Source organism: Trachemys scripta, chromosome 2, assembly GCF_013100865.1.
Source record: "Trachemys scripta elegans isolate TJP31775 chromosome 2, CAS_Tse_1.0, whole genome shotgun sequence".
NCBI classification, from domain to species: Eukaryota; Metazoa; Chordata; order Testudines; family Emydidae; genus Trachemys; species Trachemys scripta.
In genome coordinates, this window is record NC_048299.1 from 143,503,949 (window position 1) to 143,521,056 (window position 17,108).

Consider the following 17,108-nt stretch of genomic DNA (forward strand, 5'->3'; position numbering starts at 1 on the left):
AAAATAAAGGGGCACCGGGGTCTGGGAGGGACATGGGGGCCAGCGGCAGGCAAGACACTGGCCTGCAGAGGGCACTCCAGGCTGGAAGAGCTAATTCCTGAGACAACCAGCTGCACCCCGCCACAGTCATGGACTAAGTACAGACTCTGAAGGGGATGAGCTTCAAGCCTTCAGCACGGTGGTAATCCCACAAGATACGTCTACATGGCCCACCAAGCCTGGGTTCGGTCTCAGTTTTGAGCCCAAGCTGCACCTTCCGTCCAAAAAATCAGTCTGACTCGGGTCAGCCAGGACACTGCTAGGGAGGTGGGTCAGAGCCCAAGTGCTACTGAGACCAAGGTCCAAGCCCCGTCTGTCTGTAGTGTGGACACAGCTCAAGCCCCAGCCCAGGTTTACAATGCAGCATGGGCTTAAAACACTGAGACCACAAGCCTGGGCCCCAAAGACCTAGGCTCAGCATGCAGTGGTGTCAGTAGGTCCCCAGCCCAGAGTTCCTGCACAGGTACCCTGGTTACACGGGCTTCAAGCCCCCAGAGCCAGGGCCAGCTCCAGGCTTGGGGCGGCCACTCCGGACAGGGGCGGCAGGTCCAGCTATTCGGCGGCAATTCGGCGGACGGTCCCTCACTCCCGCTAGGAGCGAAGGACTTTCCGCTGAATTGCCGCCGCAGATCGCGATCGCGGCTTTTGTGTGTGTGTGTGTGTGTGTGGCTGCTTGGGGTGGCCAAAACCCTTGAGCCGGCCCTGCCCAGAGCTGCAGCCACCCCATTGCATACCCCCATCTGCTGGTTGCCCCCAACCTGGGAAAACACCCCATTGCTGACCTCACCTGTTATGGACCCTATTTCCCTAGGGATGCCCTTTGTTCTCCAGCCTCAGGTCCCTGTTAAGCTGCCCCGTCTCACCCTGGCACGTCCCCTTCCATTCCTGCAAGGAGCTACTCCAGGCATGCTCTGAGAGACGCTGGGAGGAAGGGAAAAGCTTTCCTGCTTCCCTTGCATTTTTCCGCTCCACCGACACTGGCTGTGTCTGTCATTTGGGTCACTTCTTCCTCATGCGATCAGCAAGGTCCCAGTGGGGCTCTGACACCAGAGTTGGCTGCTGCAATGAGGAGAGGCTCAAGGCTGGCCTCGGAGCTCGCTCGGAGCATCCCACCAGCAACCGTGGATTGCTCCCCCGTGCAGCCATTTCCAGTGTGGGCCCCGAAGCTGGGGTCTGCCTTTGCTGGCTGCCACATTCCCCAGAGCACCATCTATCCCATGCCCAACGCCAGGACAGGAAGCAAAGGGAGTCTGACCCCAAGTCATCAGTTACTGAGGGTGGGAATAGGCTGATACTTTGCACTTGGGAAACTGAGGCACAGAGAAGCAGGGGAGCGACTTGCCCAAAGTCACGTAGTGAGTCAGTGGCAGAGTCAGGAACTGAGCCCAGGAATCCTGACTCTTGGCCCCCTGGTGGGAGTCCTGACCCCCAATCCCCCTCTTCTGAATATGAAGCAAACACCTTCCCGGAGCTGGAATTTACAGTAGACCGAGGAGCACAGGACCGCGAGGGATCTACTACAACAGGTTCCCTGCTGTTCTGTTATTTATATCACAGCAGGGCCGAGCCAGTCAGCCCACTGTGCTAGGCTCTGTACACACACACACAGGAGGCATGTTTGCACAGAAGAGCTTTGCAGAGATGAGACAGGCCAAGGGTGGGAGGGGAAACTGAGGCACAGAGAAGGGAAGGGACTTTTGCCTAAGGTCACACAGGAGGCCAGTGTGAGAACCAGAAATAAAACCCAGGTCTCCCGAGTATCCAGCCACCACACCGTGCTATAACCACTCCTTCCTGCATCCTCCTTGCAAAGTCGACTGGGCGGCGGGGAGGGGGGAGAAGGAGTTATTCCCTAACCAAGCATAAAGACTCAATAACCATGTTTGTTTCAGTGTTCACACGCCACCCCCCTCTCCAGCTTAAGAATAACAGTAGATGAGTCACCCCTGTGGATGACTCATGACAATTACTGCCCCTTCTCCGCACACCAGAGCCTGCCTGGAGCTTGCCAGGATGGGCTTGAATTAAATCGGTGCACTAAACTCAGCAGCAGTTTGTCCTTCCCCTGGAACGCCCTGCCCCCAGGCTGGGAGAGGTCTTATACCAGGAGCTGACAGAGCTTTAGTAGGGCCGAGATGCTGCCAGGACACGAAAACAGAGGCTGGCTCTCAGGGGGCAGACAAAGATAACTGCACCACACAGCCCTCCCAAAAACCCAGGTTTGTGTCCTGACTTCAGGCCTCTGCTATGACCTAGCTGTTTTCAAGGAGTAACAGTCTCAAGTTGCAGTGGGGAAGGTTTAGGTTCCTGAGGTCCCTTCCAACCCTGATATTCTATGAATCAGTAGAGCCATCTCAGGGCAGTATCATCTCCATTTTATAGATGGGGAAACTGAGGCACAGAGCTGGACTGAGACTGGTCACCCAGCAGGCCAGGGCAGAGTTGTTCTTTAACTCAGGTCTCCTGAGGTTCAGTCTGGTGGTGTTCGATCGATTAGGCCGCACTTAATGATATTGGCCCACCCGGGCACTTTAAGATCCAGCGAGGAAAAATGCTACTGCAGACCTAAGAGGCTTTATTTCCAGAGCTGTATATGGGACAACCCCCTGCTCTCCCCACAATTAATGTTACTTCCTAACCCCACCATGCCTTGCTTTTTATGCAACATCAGGACAGGGATGGAGAGAGAGAGAGAGAGAGGGTCAGACTAAATTCACCTCGATGTGCTCCAAGAACAGATGCAGTTATTGCAGGGGGCAATAATTTCACCCCTTCATTGTTGCAGTCACTGGGGAGATGGCCATTGCATACAATCACACTTTATATTAAAAGGTCCCCTTAACCCTTTCTAAGCTGTTTATAAAGATATGATTAATAGAGGTCTTAAAAAATGGTAGAGAGCAGGTGAAAATTTTGCCAAAACGTTTTTGACCCGCTCCCACTGCCACCCCTTGCCAAAAATGACTTTTTGAGCTACATGAAAATGTTCAGAACAGATTCATGGTTTTTTTGTTTTTTTTTTGGGAGTGTCGGTGGTGGGGGAGGAAGAGACTATTTCTCTCTTTCCATCAAAAGAAAGTAATTTGTTTCCAGTCACTTTTGGTTGTGCCTCCTGGTGGAAAAAGGGGGAGGGGGGAAGAAAAAGGCTGGGGGGGAGATAAAAACAAAGAACTGAACATTTTTTGTTTGGATGGGGAAATTTTTCAAAGAGAGAGAAACAGTTTGGGATTTTGACAATTTTCAAGAGAAAATAAATACTTCCCATTTTTCAGCCAGCTCTGACCAATTGTTATAAAAATCTAACAAGTCAATCAGCTGCCATTTAAGCGCCTATAAATACTTCACACACTCATGCCTAACATACTTAGAACAGCTATCAATCACATATTAACCCCTTATCGCACATATCCTGGGAGTTCAACCCACAAAACACTGTTAGACTGAGGCCAGAGAGAGGGGTTAAGATTGGCATATGGGCCTTTGGCTGGCTGGGTTTGATTCTTTCCTGACTCCGGTATAAGTCAGGAACAAAGACCTATTAAGTCCCATCTAACTCCACCCCAAACAGTACTAGCATTTTGTCCAGTCTGGCTGCAAATGCGTCTAGTGATTGAGCATCCATTGCTTCCCTGGGGAGATTTAGGTAACAGCCGGGCAGATCTCACTGCCAGGAAATCTGGAATTCAAGGATGAGATCTTGTAAGGTACTTAGCTTCCTCATAGCCTCTCTCTCCACAAATGGTTCAACTGTATATTTAAGGAACTTGCATGATTGGGTTCTACACTGGTAATTAACTAAAGATGCCTTCTCCATAAGCACTGCCTGGTTATGTTAGAAGAAACAAATATTCATTCATTTTTGGACCACATGTGTTTTACTTCTATTTTTAGTTGCTCTCCTTCTACTGATAATTTCTGAGCCATATAGCCAGGGTACATCAGACACTAAGTTTCACTACATGCTGACTAGTTTGTATGTGCAGCTCTGCCCTCTACTGGACGAAATCAGAGCTGCTCATCTGTGTGTCATAGGCCCTATACTGTAAATGGGGAGCCTCCATCACTTCTAGCCCTAGGGGGCTGTGCTTTAGGAGCGGACAGGTTAGAGTTCTACCACCGCTGTCACCTTGAAGCTGTGAGTGGCCCTGGCATGCAGCAGCGTAACAAACATGAGGTCTTTTATAGCCACAGAAATCTGCAAGTCACTAATGTTCTATGCTCCGGATTCAGATCTAGAGCGTACAGATCATATAAACAAGAGCCAAGGAGTTCTCACTTGAGGAAGTAAGCGAGACTATATTTAGGATCGGGGGATGGATGTTGTTGTTTTCAAACAGCTCCCAGAAAACTGTCAACACACCAGCAGCCACTGGCAAAGATAAAGGCAGAATCAGAGCTGCAAAGGGACTCTGTGCATCTCATCGGTTTGATCATCTCTGCCTAACATGCAGCGCTCGGAGTACAGAGACTGTCTAGCAACTGTCAGTGAATCCATGTGGAATCTGAATTTTCAGGTGGACTCAATTAAACTGGAAAAGTTACTTGTGCTTAAAAACACCAACCTGGAGAGATCTAAGTAGACAGTAGCTCTGGCTTTTCAGTGCAGTCCCTGGAGGTTCATGGGTCTGAAATGTTATTTTTTCCACAGCCTATATAGCAGCACGTAAGTGGCATAGGGTTTCTGGTGCAGCTATGGAGAGGCTCTGGCAATGGAAAATAACTTCCAAAATTAGGCTCCCTTCTTGTCTATTTTTGTGTCTTTTGATCACCTACTCCAGGTGTGTCTCTTTCCCTCCTCCACCCCCCAATGCACACCTTCATTTTCATTTCTATGAGTTTAAAATTAATTTGGTGCTGGTGAAAGAAAACAAGTAAAGACAGCAGCAGCACTGTAAGCTACCCCAACCAGCTTAACCTTGAAATACCAGGTGTAGCAATAGAAGGGGCATTTGATCTCCACAGTCCATCAAGCTCTCAGCTTCCCTGCTGAAACTGACTATATAAGGACCTCTGGTTATTAGCGGAGATCTAACCCACGGCTTGCAATACGACCCTCTGCCACTTGAGCTAAAGTAGGAACTCCAATGGCTGGCAGCAGTAGTAGGCTGTTACCTTCTAGTAGTTGGTGCACATAAAGGACAACACAATGTGTTATAACAGGACCTGTCAGAGCAATTGGCGCCAGTGGTTTTTGCTGTTTGCTGTTTCACACAAAGAAATGGAAATGAAAACTTACAGAAATCTCTCATTTCGGGACCAATCCTGCAGCCCTCGTGAAGGCAGTACCCCCATGGGGGTTAATGGGAGTTCTGCCTGAGTAAGTACTGCAGGCTTGGGCTCTTAATAGCATTTCTAACACTATTAAACTTGTGGAAAGTGTGAAACGTGTCCATTTTGCTGGTTGTGATCCCATTCATTACTCATGGGCAAAAGGGGCTCTGAATTCAATAAGATCAGGACAAGGCATCTCACTGGGGTTAATACCTCTGTGTACAGAGCTTAACAGCCACACTGGCTAAGCAAAGGGATAACCAGAATCAAAGCATAAAGCAGTGATGGGATTGGAAACAGGGCCCAGGCAGATGTGGTCAGCCCCAGATCCCAACTTCAAAGGCTCAGCTCCACAATAAACAGGCTGAATTTTATGTTAAAATGAGCCGTCTTAGTTCTTATTATGTTGTTCCCCCATGGCCACCTCAAACTTCACAGCAAGAGCAGGGCTAGAACACACAGTCTCCTGCTCTGAAAGCACATGCAACTAATACTTGAGCTAAAGGAGAATCACCATTAGCAGTATGGGGTCTAGGACACACAATTTTAGACAAACCAATAGACAGCAGTGAATGGAATTATACACACACACTAAATAATACATGCATTAACAATGATAGATTGAAAACCTTGTTATCTACTCTAAGTATTGGATCATTATATTACACCTAAGAGTGTAAAGTGTTTCTAATTTTGAGAAAAACTGCTTAAAATATATTAAAAATGAAATATTTAATGCACAGAACATACGGACTAATAACTGTTCAGGATTTCTCTTTTTCTCTAAATAGGGACAATTCATTAGAGTATTATGAGAATTTATTTATTTATATAATGCTTTCAATCATGCACTGCTGAAATGCAGCCACTTCTGGGGTGGGGCATGGCCACTGTTTAACAGGATGGAGCAGTGCATGACATCAGATTTTCAGGCGGATAGAAAAAAAACTTCAACTAAGCTACACACAGAGTTTTGGGCAGGCAGGAAATAATTAGCGCTTGACCAAGACATCGCTGTTAACAACCCATTTCTCCTGAGAAGTGTGATGGGGTGTGTTAGACCCACAAAAGGTCAGGACATCATCTCTCATCTAGAAGATGACAGTTCCAGAACCAGGCTGGGAGCATTGGCTCAGTCACAGCCAGAGGGAGGTGCACCACTTACTTGCTCAGCAGCGAGAATATTTGGTTATGTACATTGCAAGAGTACAGCAAGAATATATTTCTGTCCCTGATTTTTCACCACCCAGGCCGCGTGTCCTGTGTTTTCTAGCATAGAGCTCCCAACCCAAAGCGTGTGTCAGCTGATCAGTGCCTCTTATCTTAGCATCTCAAAGGCACTTTACAAGCCAAAAGGACCCAATTCTGCTGCTTTTACATTGAGTAGCAATTACTATTGAGTAGCCTCTCTGGTCTGGCAGGTCTCTTGAGATTGTACTGACTAGTCCCTGTAAGGATTGCAGAATCAGCCCCTAAATAATTCACCCGTACAGCATCCCTGTGAGCTAGGTAAGATATATGGCTCACCATTCCCCTGCCTCAAATCACTGATAGGCAGCTACTTCTGGAGCGAAACACAGCAGCTGTTTAACAGTGCCCAGCAACTCTGTATAACAGTTTAAGACAAAGTACAGCAAAATCCAGTTCATTCTTCAGGGGTAATTTCCCCTGATGGAGTTTGGCCACAAAACAGTGTTAGACGCTTACAAAAACAAGGGTTTTAAAGACCACAAAAATCAAGGACTGTAGCTTTACACTGCATCCACAGGAGTCTCTTTGGTGGCTTCTCTATGATGTTTGTCAATAGAATATGCATCCCTCACACACCATTCATGAATTTATCCTTCTGGAACACCCTGCTAGGATTACTATACCCATTTCACCGATGGGGAAACTGAGGCACAGAGTGACACTGAGGCGACAGAGGTAGTCTTGGGACACAGCCGGAATTGAACGATCCCAGGCCCATGCCTTAGCCACAAAACCACCCTTCCTCTCTACCACCATCGCCCCAAGAGCCGTGACAAAGCCCGCCCTGAATTGGAATTCCGATGCTGCTTTCATACAATTTCGTTTGCAGTTTGACAGTTCTTCACTGCCCTCCTCTTCCTCCACCCATGATCCTGCCCCCTGTGTTCCTTCCTGAGCTTAAAAGTCAATTACAAAACCCCACCACAACAAAGTCTAGCCACCCTGCCAGGAACCCTTCTTTGGAACCCTACACTGACCTACGCATGCAGCTTAAGATGAGGCCAAATGAAGGCCAAATACATTGGGAACTGAACCAGGGACAGCCAGGGCAAAAATCTGGAGCTGCTTGTTTGAGCTAACGCTCCCTAGCTGGGGCTGTAACAGACTCATATCCTCTTGGAATCAGGCACAGAAGGAAGCTCATAATACACCCACACCAAAGGTTACGTTCCCTTCTTGCAACTTTAAAACCCCCTCTAGAAAGTCCCAGACAGGTGTGAGACTAGAAGATGCCTCAAAGCCCTTAGTCTCCATGCTTGGAGAAATCTCCCTGGGAATACCGCCAGCTCCCTGCTAAATCTAGGGGTGGCTAGAATCCTCTCTGAGTAGCTGCAGTGATAGAAGCAACTCTTTGAGGTAGCATTGCCCTGCTACGCAAGGTGATTACAGCGATGCCTGGAGCAGGGCCGATGGATTCCCTGGTTCCAAAGGACGGGAGATCATGCTCTGCCCAAATGAAGAGCAAGGAGTGAACATGCTCCAGCCGGCTGCTTGATTGAGTTAGCTGATAATCTCTGGAGCCAGGCAGCTGTCTGTGCCCGATTCCAATTAATTAACAGCAGCGCTGGGTTTGGTGTTTAACAAGAGAATCGGCCTCCTCCAGCAAATTTTGGAAGAACGGGTAGTAATAGATTCAATCAGGCAGCCCGTGGCTGAAGTCTCCCTGCTCTCTCAATCCTCCTTCAGGGGAGAGGTGGTTTGATTAGCCAGGAATGCCCATCTCGGAGCTGGTCCTCTCATCCGGGGGGTTCCCCAAAACCAGGAATCTATGGGCTGCCGTGATGGGGAGATTAGAGAGACAAGGAAACCTGTCCAGACCTCCCCAGCCTCATAGAAAACCGAGCCCAACCAGCATGACCTCGATCATTGGGGGGAGACAACCTGTCAACTTGGGAGACCCATTCTCAAGTGGCCCCATCCCAACCACTTGGGAGACCTAACCTGGCCCATGAAATCCAGCAGTTGCTCTCCCTTTCCTGGCTGTCTAATGCCACCGAGCTGGATCTGCAACCATAGTTCCTGCTTCCATGTCTGGCCATTCCACATGGTGGCTCCCAGTATCACAGGTATTTCCCCAAGGATGGGTGCTCATACCAGGGCCCTGCCTCTCAGAAAGGCGTCCTTGCTCCTGGGCATCTCGGTTGCTTAACGGGGGAAAGAACCTCCCGTCTAGTAGCCCCTTGGCTATTGGAAAAGATCCTCTGGAACCCAACGAGACTCCATCCAGCTCAGACAGAGCAATGAAGGGCGGGTGGATGGAATTACCTGGTTAAGCAACCACCTAAGCCTTACATCTGTCCATTCTCCAAACCAAGAATCCCACTCCTCTCCCTTCCTCACCATGCCAGTCACATCCCCAGCTCCATCCCTTTCCCCATATGGCGGTTCCCCCTTTCCTTACTCCTCCCATTGCTGGCTGGCTGCCCCTCCCATAGAATCATAGGATTGGAAAGGACCTCAGGAGGTCATCTAGTCCAACCCCCTGCTCAAAGCAAGACCAATCCCCAACTAAATCCCCAATGGCCCCCTCAAGGAATGAACTCACAACCCTGGGTTTAGCAGCCCAATGCTCAAACCACAGAGCTATCCCTCCCCCTACATCTAGCCCTGCAGGGAGCTCCATGCATCTTCTGAACACAGCCCTCAGTTCCTTCATCTCTCCCCACACTGGACATTCTGCACGTACCCAGCACTCTATCTATTCATCACACTGTGCAAACATTAACCCTGATCACCCGCTTGGGAGGGAGCCTTTTGCCACCATTTTACAGATGGGGAAAATGAGGCACAGCAAGGGGCCCAAGTAGGTCAGAGGCAGGATTCAAACTCCAGATTCCCTGGCTCCCAGCCACACTCAGCTCCCTCATCCCCCTACTACAAGCCACCAAAACACCATTGGCCCACACTGACTGCTCCCTCCAAATGCCTCGCAGCTGGGGGTGCAGGGAGCCCCCTGCTGCACGTCTTACCTCGGGACAGGTTCCCGGAGATGAAGCGGAAGAAGTAGCTGATCAAATTGCCCAGATGTTTCTTGCAGCTGTAGTCCCAGATCTCAAGGCGCGCTTCCAGGAAGCGCACCGAGGTGGTTGCTGCTTTGGCCTCTTTCGGGGGCATCCTGTCTCGCTCCAGCAGGCCTAAGCACTGCCCCACACCCCTTCCACTTGCCCTGCCCTGGCTCGCTGGGCCAAGTTGTCTGGGTTTCCTTAAGGTAAGTGCTTTGTTTCTGCTGCTCTCCGCTGCACTGACCTTCTCTCCCACTCCACCTGCTCTGACTCCTCCTCTGCCTCTCTGGGTCTCTCCTCCCGCTCCGTGCTGGAATCTCTGGCAAAGTTGTATTTTCTCTAGCTGAGCGCAAGGTATTTCTCCACCTTCCACAGGGTGTTCGGGAATAGAGGCGCTTGTCCAGGCCCCTCTGGCAAACACCCAGCAATGCCAGAAGGGCACAATGCCATTCTTCTCCTTCTGAATTCAGGAGTCCCAAAGCGCCCCATCCTCTGAGTATCGCCTGCTTTCTCTTCTCCCCTTTCCCACCATGGTACAGTTATTACTTTCTAATCCCTGGATTTTAGTAAGTTTAAGGCAGTGCCTGGTTCAGCCTTTTCTGGCCAAAGCCGCGTTGAATCCCTGAATTTCAGATTGCCTTCCGCCAAGGATCTGCGTACCACAAGAACTCCAGCTCAACCCACCATCCCCTGGGAGCAGAGGAGAATGCTTGCCTTACATGTTAACCCTAGCCACCCTGAGTGCTTTGCAATGCTCTTTGTGCACATCTGTCCCTTTGTCTCAAATGCCCCAGAGTCCCTGCCACTCCCCGGGCCAGGGACATCTCTCAAAGCCTTACCAACAGCTGGACAATTTGCTTCTGACTTCTCATTTTGCTTCAGGAGAGGCGCTCATGATTCTCTGTTCATCAGCTGTCCCCACAACCATGGCCTCCACTCCTTAGGCAAGATAGACCTCACAGCCTTCTAATCCAAAGCCACAGCTCCCTACCCCTTGAGCTACAGGACCCCCTGCAGTCACTGCCCTGATATTCGGGCTTATCTCTTGTTTAAACATCCAGCCAGCAGAGAGGCAGGAGTCACAGCTGTACACTCTGACCTTCTCTCCAATGCAAGGTTACCAACAGGCTCCACCACTGCATTGCAAATCCCTGCTCCTCCAGTGTACTAAGTACCCCTTGTCCCCACTGAATCAGGACGGGGATCTCCTGGTCTAGATGTTTTATTCCCCACCACAGCAGAACGTTCTGGCCTAACAGACCCTGTCCCAACAGGCATTAGGGAATGCAGGCATTTGGCCAAAGGGGCCTGGACAACACCCATCAATGCCAACGCAACTTCTTCCTGAACATCTCAAAGCTCTTTAAGAAGGGAGCATCATCCCCATTTTACAGACAGGGAAAGTGAGGCAGAGGGAGGTGGGGAGGGACATGCTCACGGTGTACAGGAAGTCAGCAGCAAGCAGAGAATAGAACCCAGGACCAGGAGTCCTGATTCCCAGTCCTGTGCTCTAAATCCTCCAGGGCACTGCATGAGGACATGTTAGCAGGACCCTGGGTTCGCGTGTTCCAGGCAGATGTGGAGACCTTGTTTTTAACCAAGGCCAGGGGGCAGGAGAGGTCAGTCCATGTCCCTGGTGGCACTTCCCCCTTTCCCATATTTCACCTGCATCAAAGCCCCCCTGATCTCCACATCTGTGCCCATCCCCCTGGCCTGGCCCGACCCGACCCTTAGTGGAGTGGGGAAGTTTGCTCTGAGTAATGAGACACCCCCACTGCCCAGATGAGGCTGCATGCCCACCAAGCAAGCATCTGGGACTGGGAACCCAGGCTACCTGGGTCAGAACCTCCCCAGGATGCAGTGTTTCCCAGGAAGGGCGTGCACAGCTCAGTGGGAACCAAGAGCTCCCCTCACCGCACAGAACTGGGCCCTTCCCCTTCCCTATTCCCATCTCCCCTGGAAGCCAGTAGGGCCAAGGGGCTCCCCACTCAAGGGAGGGGGATCAGCTCCTTCCCCCTCCCACCAGGTCTCAGGCTCCCGCTCCCCTTCTGCTTTCCTGACCTTCACTGGGCAAAGACAACTCCCCGTGTGGCAGCACAGTGCCCAGAATACCGGCAAGGTATTAATAACGGTGCTGAGTGCTGGACAATTCCTGCCTTTCTCGGTGTAATTGGACCCCCAGCCCCTGAGACAGGGCTGAGGCATCACTTCCTAGCAGTGCAGAGTGCGGCACAGGCCCCCCTCTGTGCTAATCTGCAGAGAACCTGACTGACTGCCCCCCGCCCCTGGAGCCTTTGTTCTTCAGCTCAAGCCTTTAGCTCTGGAGGTCCCCGGTCGGTTCAATCCCGCGTTGGCCAAGAGGGTGGCCGTCAGAGACCGTAGCCAAGGCCTTGACCCAACCTGTCCTCAGCCACTTCCTTCACTGCAGCCCGCTCCCCCAGTGCCTTAGCTGGACACATCCTCGCACCCGGCACCCCATGGTGGCAGCTGATCTAGGGCTCACTCCTGCCTGGCTCATTTGGATGAACCGCAGACAGCCAGCAGTGGAGGTTTTACAGCTAAGAGCAGGGGTTCTCAAACTGGGGATCGGGACCGCTCGGGGGGTCACAAGGTGATTACATAGGGGGTCGCGAGCTGTCAGCCTCCACCCCAAACCCCGCTGAGGGGGTGGCACTCAGAGCCTTGCTATGTGAAAGGGGTCTCCAGTACAGAAGTTTGAGAACCGTTGGCTAAGAGATTTCAGCCCCTGCCCTTAGAAGGGGATGTATTCACTGATTCCAAGGCCAGATAGGACCACTGAGATCTAATCGGACCTTCTGGATGGCACAGGCTGTGGGACACTCCCCAGTTCATTCCTGTCTGAACCAGAGCAGAACTTTGAGAAAAACTTTCACTCTTGGCTTTAAAATGGCCAGTCAGAGAATCCACCACAACCCTTAGTAAGTTGTTTACCGTGGTCAATTACCCTCGTTGTTCAGAGTGGAAATCTAGCTTCTACCTCCAGCCACTGGGCACCGCTTAGTTAGCAAGTTAGCAGCTCATGCCCCCTGCAGACAATTCTTTGTATCCCAGGAGATCAGGGCCACATTGTGCTGGGTGCTGTACATGCTCATAGCCCTGAAGACACTCCCTGCCCCAAAGAGCTCATGATCAGAGAGACATTGAGGGGGGAAACTGAGTCACAGAGGAGCAGTACCTAAGGTCATCCAGCAGGTCGGGGCAGAGCTGGGAACTGAACACAGGTCTCCTGACTCCCAGTCTGGTGCTCTGTCTGCTAGAGGCCATTGCCTCCCACAGAACAGATACCGCACTAACGGGGCAGGGGAGATGTGCCATGTGCCTCTGCCTTGACCAGGAGGATTAAGGAAAGAGACAAGTTCAGTCCCTATGGCCCATTCAGTTCTAGGCCTCTCTGTGGATGCTGGTGACAAGCAGCCTGATTCCCTGTTATCCTGCATCTTGGGCTCTCATTCACACTCAGACAAGCGGTCCCAGTTACAGCAGTGGGGTTTTACACTCCCGATTGCAGGGAGGGTTTCTGCCTGCCCTTCACAACTCTCTTGGGGTGAAGCTAAGCTGGGGAGGCCTGTTTTGCACAGGTCAGAGGTTCGTGGCAGTGAGTTCCAGCTGCTGGGAAAATGCCTCCATAACCCACGTTGATATCAGCCTGGCTCTTGGTTCCCATTAGTGCCTACATGACACGGGGGCTTAGGAGTCCAATGGGAAAGGAATTTTTTTTCCACCAACTTTTTTTGGTGTTGGAAAATGTGTTTGTCAAAAGCAAAATTCTGTAGGAAAGAGGCCATTGTGGCAAATTTGCTGGAGGGGAAGGGGGAGGAAAATTTCAAAGTTGTTGAAAGCCCCATTCTGCCATTTTTTTAAACCAAAAAAAAAGTTCGTTTTTTGGTTCCCAATGGCTTTTCATTTTGAAATTTTAGCTAATTTCTAGTAAAAAAAAGTTGATAAGCCTCAAAATCAAAACCAGAACACTTCAATTGACTCAATCCAACTGTCCCTAATGGGACGAATTTTCAAGAATTCAAAATCCAGATAGGAATTTGTCCCCCCGCCCAAAAACCCGCCCCCCTCAAACATTGCCATGGGAGAGAAAAGCTATTTTCCACCCTGACCTATCGATGAGTTTGCTACTAATGAGCTAAAGCAGTGCTTTTCGGCCTCTCATTTGTGGAGCCCTAAAAAATTTCAACTGGAGGTGCTGACCCCTTTGAAATCTTAGGTGCTGACCCCTTTGAAATCCAGAGTTCTGTGGACCACAGGTTGAAAACCACTGAGCTAAAGGATCTGGTCCTTTGCTTCTGGCAGTAGCAGCTCATGGTTTTAAATCCAGGGTTCAGTCCCTGCACATTGACCCTGCAAAAGGGACATTATTTACACAGGCTCAGTGATGAGATGGTTCCTGAGGAACGCAGCTGTGGTGTTAAGTTATGGAGGGGGATGGACAGGCTTGGATCCGGCTAGCGTTTATCTATTGAGATACTTACTGTCTGATTAGAGGTTAGCCCAGCAGCACATGCATATCACCCCTGACCTCCTAGCATCTAATCGCAGCCTCATACCAGCAGAGGAAGACATTCCAGCGTCTCCCAGTAACGTCTGGGAGACGGATGAAGCTAAGACAAGCCGAGTACTTGTTTTGGACCATGAGCCATGAACAGGGGAACCATAGGGGTTCTTCTGCCCTTGGCAAACCAGCAAACGTCCCTCCCCACTCCGCTGGCAGTGAGCCACAGCCACACACACTTGCATCCAGCTTATAGCTTGCAGAGCGGTAGCGGGAATGAATCTCTCCATGCTGCAGAGCACGCAGGCTACCTGCAGAGGGAAACAGAGCTCCACCGAGCACTAAGCTGTTTCCCAGTTAGCACCATATGCAGAGCTGTTCTCCTGCCTCTCAGGAGAAGGGAAAGCCTTGCTCTGCTTGAGTCAGGAAGCAAGTTCTCCAGTGCAGGTGGGTTAACGCAGTGGTTTCCAGGGCGGGGGAGACAGAAGAATTAGCCAGCTGCTAGATCCCATCCACCCCACAATTCAGACTCCGGGGTGATCACACCCATTCCCAGCCCCAGATTTCTTTTACACTAGAAGTGAATTCCAGATCTTGACTTCCTCAGTCGGGTGATTCGGCTGCAACATTAACCCTGGAATAGCTACAGACCTATCACTGACCAGAGGGAGTTGCCCCCACACACACTCACGAGCCCACTTCTGCAGCTCCAGACGTACGCCTGGCATGACCAAAGCTCCCATGGAACCAGGTAACGACACAGGGTTAGAGCAGACACGCGTCATCCCCCAAGCAGACGCACAGGCCAGAGCACAGCCAGAAGGGACCTGCAGGGAAGCCTCCAAGTACAAGCAACTGCTTGGGGCCCTGTGCTTCTGAGGGCGGGGCCTGGGGAGACTTTGCTCATGGGCCAGCCTGAAGCTGCTTCCATCAGCAGGGATGAAGCTGGAGACAAGTCACCTTCTGATCCCGCTGGGCAGGTTGTGGCTACCACACTGCATCGCTGACACCTGTCACAGCTAGGAGGCAGCAGGGCTGGGGGAAGTTGGGGGAGGAGGGGGAAGAAGCGGATCTCTCCAGAAGCAGCACGGGACCTTCCTCTGGGGGGCCACCATTTCCACAAAGGGCACAATATACCCCGAGTCCCAAGCCACAGAAAGAAACCCCAGCAGCATGTTCCATACAGGAATCTGGGAAACCGTCACGGTGACCCAGGCTGAAAGTGTGGGATGACGTCAAAATAGGCTGGGAGAGGGAGGGGCCTTCCAGGCAAAGGACGGTTCTCCCCAGACCCCTGTGATGGAGGGTCTGTAGTGTTCATAAGGCTTTATTATGCTGCTCCTCAGCAGCCAATCGGATGGGACAGCAGGGGAGGGATGGAGGGAGGGGGCCATGCTGGGGACACAATGAGAATCGGCCTATGGGATGCTGTACAGAACTCCACGTAGGGGATTTTAAGTCCAGACTGTTCTGGATCTCGACAGCTGCTCCTGCTCCAGTGTGGCATTAATCCCTAGAGCAATGTTCTAGGAAGGAGCCAGGGATTACACGGGATTATGACCGGCCTGGACAGGAGGTGGATAAGAGACTGACCCCCGCCCCCCCCCCGACCCTCTTCCCCACTTCCAGGGCAGGAGCATCTCAGCAGGGCTGCTCCAGGGAGACTGGTCGGATAGAGCCGGGCACAAAAGGGAGTGTGCTCTGCCAGCATATGGGGGATTGGCAGCGCTGGCACAGATGTGGAAGCAGATGGATTCCCATTCCCCACCCTCCCTCGCCTGGGTAGGCTGGTCCCAGGTGGAACTTTACAGGCTTGGGAAGTTCTCCATGTAGCTGGTCTGGAGGGGAGAGATTCCCAGACCCTTATCCAGAACCTGACACCAAACGGAGACAACCCAGGTCCCAGCCCAGCCCCAGCCCCCGGTTCCGTGCTCGTTACCTGATCCCTGGGGCGCCGCGCGGGAGAGGATCCGTTTCACCAGACAGCAGTTCAGCAGCGCCTTGCGCGTGAGCCGCGGCTTCTGCCACTTCACGTGCCCCTTCTTCCCTGGGGGAGTGTGACCTGGGTCGCCCAGCAGGCTCCCGTCCGTCTCCTTGGTCTCGTCCTGCAGTGGAACACAGCCCAGGTCATCGCCCACAGACAGGGAGGTCACATAGGCAACCAGGTTCCTACTCACCACCTGCAATTACCCATTATGGTGCCCCACCCAAGGTGGGCATGGCTAGGCACTGGCCTGATAGCCATGGAGGTATCAATGCAGGACAGCTTCCAGCAGAGCTGGGTCCAAGTCCCAGAGCGCTGATTGCCCCCAAAGTCAGGGGGACATGTTTGATCCTGGGGTTCAGACCCCATCTCTAATAACTGCTGTTCACACACATACGCTGCACCTTCATGCCGGGCATCCTCTCTCATGCCAAGAGGATGTGACAATCCCACCAAGTTAATCAACACAAGAGCAGGGGGAGAGGGCGCTGTGGAGCTAAGACAACATCAGCCTGTGGCCCCTCCATGCCAGCCCACAAAGCAGGTACAAGGCCTGTCTGCAGACATGCCCGTGTCCCTGCACCACCCCTAAGCACAAGAGGCATTCGGGGGTGTGGGGGGAGCAGAGCAGAGGTGCAGCATGAGCAGGCAGGGACATGGTGGGGGTGGATTTGCACCCCAGCCATTCTGCACCCCGAAGCCTCACCAGGGACCCCAAAGCAGGGGCACACCTTGCAGCGGAGCTGCTCCAGGCAGGAGATGCAGAGGAGGCGGCTCTTGCACTGGGAGCAAGAAGGGGCGATGCAGAGACTGTGCAAGCAAGCAGGGAAGCTGGCACAAGCAGGCCTCCAATTCTGCCCTCCTCTATGCCCCCGCTGGCTTTAGCAGGATAGCAGAGGGCAGGGTGTGGCCCAGGTCCATGAGGTCAGCCAGAGCAAGTCATGGGCAGGTTGGGAAGCAGTTCGTGCAGTGACTGGGGAGCAGGGTGGGCCGTACAGGGACTGAGGCACTCTGCCTGTGGAGTGGGAGCCTTGTGGGT

At 51.9% G+C, this 17,108-nt stretch overlaps 1 protein-coding gene across 2 annotated transcripts in view; it reads right to left on the bottom strand.

Annotated features, from left to right (window-relative positions):
• Positions 1–17,108, bottom strand: part of KCNIP3 (potassium voltage-gated channel interacting protein 3) — an 87,435-nt gene that overhangs the window by 51,061 nt on the left and 19,266 nt on the right. For both annotated transcript variants that reach the window (XM_034761718.1, XM_034761719.1), the window contains exon 2: positions 16,025–16,190. In XM_034761718.1, the coding sequence (XP_034617609.1) occupies positions 16,025–16,190 (166 nt within the window). The remainder of the gene's footprint in view (positions 1–16,024; positions 16,191–17,108) is intronic.